General features: G+C 44.3%; 1 protein-coding gene across 1 annotated transcript; it reads left to right on the top strand.

The window, feature by feature from the left end:
- The first annotated feature begins 2,412 nt into the window (after positions 1-2,412).
- On the top strand, positions 2,413-3,822 carry LOC146015224 (paraneoplastic antigen Ma2-like). The gene has a single exon (XM_083151646.1). The coding sequence runs from the start codon at positions 2,413-2,415 to the stop codon at positions 3,820-3,822; it is 1,410 nt and encodes a 469-aa protein (XP_083007772.1).
- The last annotated feature ends 571 nt before the right edge of the window (positions 3,823-4,393 follow it).

The raw sequence follows: 4,393 nt of genomic DNA, 5'->3' as shown, positions 1-4,393 counted from the left end.
GTACAGAGCTGTAAAAACTTTTATGAAAGTGCAGTGTAATGTAATACCCCTTTATATGTAGATATGTATATACCCTTGTTTAGCAAGGTAAAAATGCTACAAGTGAGTATACCGATGTATACCAAAGTGTTGTTTATTAATTAAGACTGATGTGACAGTATGAGTACCATTGTATATGAACCTATTGGTGGGACATCCCATATTACTGCAACAATGGCCCCTGCCACTTGATATAAACTATGGCAGACTATACTGTTTTCACTGCCACGAGGGGAGAGACTACAGCGTGACTGTAAGATGTTCTGTTACTGTTAAATAAAGTTGGGGTGCGCGAGTGCCCCAGGGAGACAGTTGCCAGCGGAGTGAGAGGGGATAAAAGGCTGGGGGGAGAGAACTTTCTGGAAGCGGTGAGACGACGGGGGAGGGACGGGAATAATCCTGATAACCCGGAGGGCTGCGCAGGAGAGGGGGACAGACATCGGTGCCGGAAGGCAGGATAAACTCACCGGAGGTCTGGCACTGGATACCGCGGCATCCTGTTGACAGCGGAGATCACCGCTAACCTCCTCTGTGACAGCGGAGCATCCATATCGGGAGGTGTGGTCGTGTGACGCAGCGTCAGTGAGAAGGCGGCACCTCCATTACAGGCCAGTGATTCGTCCTACGGTGGATGGGAGGGAGCACATACCCAGCCTCTCTCTGCCCTGATAAAACAGAGAGCACCACGGGGTGAGTGTGGTGAGGGGGTACTCTCTAAATAACCCAGCCCATTACTTCTGGCGGAACAGCCCCTAAATTGATATACTGTAGAAGCTGCATACGCAGGATAGGGACAGCTGTCAGATCCACAGACAGATCATTGGATAGGGATAGGCGTAAAGCCGAGGAGAATAGTCCTGGGTTATAACTAGGACGTACCATTATAGAGAGTTTGGTCACTGGCATCGGATCCTGCGTATTAACCCCGATGCTGCCAACCGCAGCCCAGTTGTGGATGTATATCTTCCTTTTGCAAGTGGCTACATAGCAACGAAAGGATAGACAATAACTATATGCCTCGCAGTATCAACATGCCAGAGTAGATGAGCATACATTTACAGGGTCACAACAGATATTAGTGAGAATAGTGAACTCTTGTTCATCGGGGTTACTAAATATACAGATGATACGTTTAAGATCTCTGTACGGCCACAGTCTTTAGCCCTATCGAGTTCGGGTGTTACTGCCTCCGGGAGTCTGACATAGACCATAGGTCCTTACAAGAACTCCATCATTGTCAATTGTTCCTTTATCATCTTGTCTAGCGAGCGTACTGATCCAGAGAGAGTTAAACCCGGTTTAGGAACCAGGGGACACCTCTCTGATAACTAAACACAAAGACAGGAGCAGCAATAGGGAATAGCCTGGTGAAGTCTAATCTACTGATTCATCATTACCTGAGCTAAACCCGGTTCTCCAAGAGCCTGGGGAAGCTCGGTCAAGTCATCAGAACCCTAGGAGTATAGAAGAGAACCCTACGTATAATTCTTATCTGTCTAGCGAAAGTATCGACTGTACTAACCTTATCCTCTGGATAACTGAGGGAAGACTCCGTAACCAGGAAGTATAGGATACTCAGAGAAGTTCTAGGAAACGGAGTGATTCTTAGTAAAGATTGTGAAGTACTTGATAGAGCTAAACCCGGTTCTCCAATAGCCAGGGGACGCTCTATCAATCATACAGCTACAGGAAATATACAGTAGGAAAGTGAGCACTGCAGCTGCAGTAAAATCTATATCTATATCGTTAGTACTCAATGTGGAAGCCTTAACTAGGGAAGTCAGTGACTACTAATTGCATCTGTCTCAACACAACTGAGGAGTACTGTAATACTGTAATACTTACCGTTGGTGGTAACAAACTGGTCGTATTGATGGTTGTTCAATGCTTACCTTTAAGTGAAAGAAATTGCTAATTTACTTTATATAGAAGAACCGGAATATTTATAGAGTTAAGATTATTGCGCAATAATCAATATATATATATATGGTGAATGTATAATTAATCTAGGGAATGATAGCATAAAGTGAGTGAAGTAAGATAATTTTAAATAGTCCAGGATAACCATTGTGTATGTAATATTCTAGTTACATTTAGATATATCCCAGCTGGTGATTATACAATTGTTATATATGATATGTCCTGGCGGAAGTATTGTATTGAAGTCGTGAATAAATTGTTATATTGATAAAGGCTATAGTTCTCTTGTTTGGGTGATTCCCCAAGCTCACCCGAATAGTGATCACCAACTGTAAGTGTATTGGTGATTGGTGCCAAATACAACAGACACCGCTTGGGGTGGAGGCACTACCTAACCTAAGTACGGAAAACAGCGTTACATTTGGAGGCACTGCTGAGATCCACTGACCCAACATGGAACACCTAACGTCTTCAGAACTTCAGGAGTGGATGCAGCGCCATGGATTATTTATGGATTGTAGTTTTGCACTGGCAGGACAGTTTGACAATATGTCTGACGACGAAATTCTGGAAGAAGTCGATAAATTGTATGGAGTACGTCGACCCAAATTGATTGATAAAAAATCCAGAAGTGAAGAAGGAGATGTGTGTGCAGTATTGATCACTAACCTTAACAAATTGGATTCCACCTTAATACCGGCCCAGATTATAACATCCCAATCACCCACTCAAAGGTGGAAGATTATATGGCCGGGAGGTACTGGTGAGGAGCAGAGAGAGATACAACTGGAAAGTTATGCTACTCAGGCTGGAAATGGAGATAGGGGTAACGACTCCCATACTAGTCTGCATTTAGATACTGATGTAACTAGAGAAACGGACACAGAACCGTCGGTGGATAAAGTGATGGATCGAGTGGTCAGCCAGATGGAAAGGTGGCATTATGAAGGTGGATATAGGCGATTACGTATATTTTCTGGGTTGTTACCCGTTCCGACAGGAGAAGAAAATTACGAGGCGTGGAGGGAAACGGCTACACAGCATTCGGAAGAATGGCGATGTCCGGAGCATATAAAAAAACAACGCATTGTAGAAAGTCTTAGAGGGCCTGCTATGGGCATCATACAAGCTACCAGGAGGAGTAATAGTAACTGTACGCTCAAGGATTATTTTGATGCTCTGGACTATTCATTCGGAACTTTAGAGGATGTAGGAGATCTATTATCCAGGCTAAATCACACCTACCAAGAGCCTAATGAGACTCTTACTAATTTCATCTATCGCATAAATAAGATCCTTTACAAATTATTAGACAAAGGAGGGATTCTGGGGGCAGAAATGGATGAGAAACGACTGAAGTATGTGTTGCGGGGAGCGTTGACCTCAAACCCTGTGGCCCAACGGCTTAGGTGCACTATATCCAAAGACAAAGCCCCGATTCTGAGTGAGCTCATAAAAGAAGTGAAATTGGAAGAAGTGCAAATTGAAAACAGAGAAAAGACCCTCAAAAGAGTCAAGGTGGTGATTCCAACTACTGAAGCACCTGTGGCCTCTGATCGGTTATACAAGCTTATGGAAGAACAAAATAAGAAATTGGATCAACTAATAGCCTTCCAAATTCCCACTGACCCAGTGACTACTGGAGCCTCTATGAATCGGGGAAGAGGTTATAATCGAAGATTGGATGACAGAGGAAACTATAACTATACCTGTTATAGTTGTGGGCAAATGGGCCATCGTAGTTTTGAATGCCCACAACGAAGATATAGCCGACGAGGACCTAATACTGACTCCAGGGATTCAACACCGTCGGGAAACTTACAAGGGACGCCGATGAACCCCGCATCGACTCCCAACATATAGATGTAACTTCAATGGGGAACACACAGTGGACTGGTTTGATACACCAGGGACTGGTTGGAGACGCCCCACTGGTTCCCGCGTTAATAAATGGACAGTATTGTAGAGTGTTACTGGACAGTGGGTCACAAGTTTCCATAATCTTCGAGGGTTGGTACCATCAACATATGGCGGAGGTACCCCTGAACCCTATAGATGGACTAGTGATATGGGGACTGAGTAATCAAAAATACCCCTACTTGGGATATGTGACCACTCACCTTCAGTTTATGGACGATACGGCCAAGTATCAAAATCCGTTACCCTTTCTAGCTCTCGTATGTCCGGATCCTCCCTCGGGACAAGAGGTGGTGTCTGTAATTGTGGGGACTAATTCACATCTATTCAAAACGCTGTCTAAATGGTGTCAAAACCAAGATAACCTAATCTCCCATTCTTCTGCGCAAGAGGCTCAAGCTCTCAATTGCCTTGCTTCTCCGAAGGATATTGCCCACTTCATCCCTGATAAGGTTGACCTTCCTGCCTTCAACTCCCGAATAATGGAATGTTTTGAGGGCAGCGACATATCCTATGA

Source organism: Crinia signifera, chromosome 1 (assembly GCF_055691185.1).
Source record: "Crinia signifera chromosome 1, ASM5569118v1, whole genome shotgun sequence".
Classification (NCBI taxonomy): domain Eukaryota; kingdom Metazoa; phylum Chordata; class Amphibia; order Anura; family Myobatrachidae; genus Crinia; species Crinia signifera.
The sequence above is the reverse complement of the archived record's forward strand: the minus strand, read 5'-3'. Positions and strand labels throughout refer to the sequence as shown.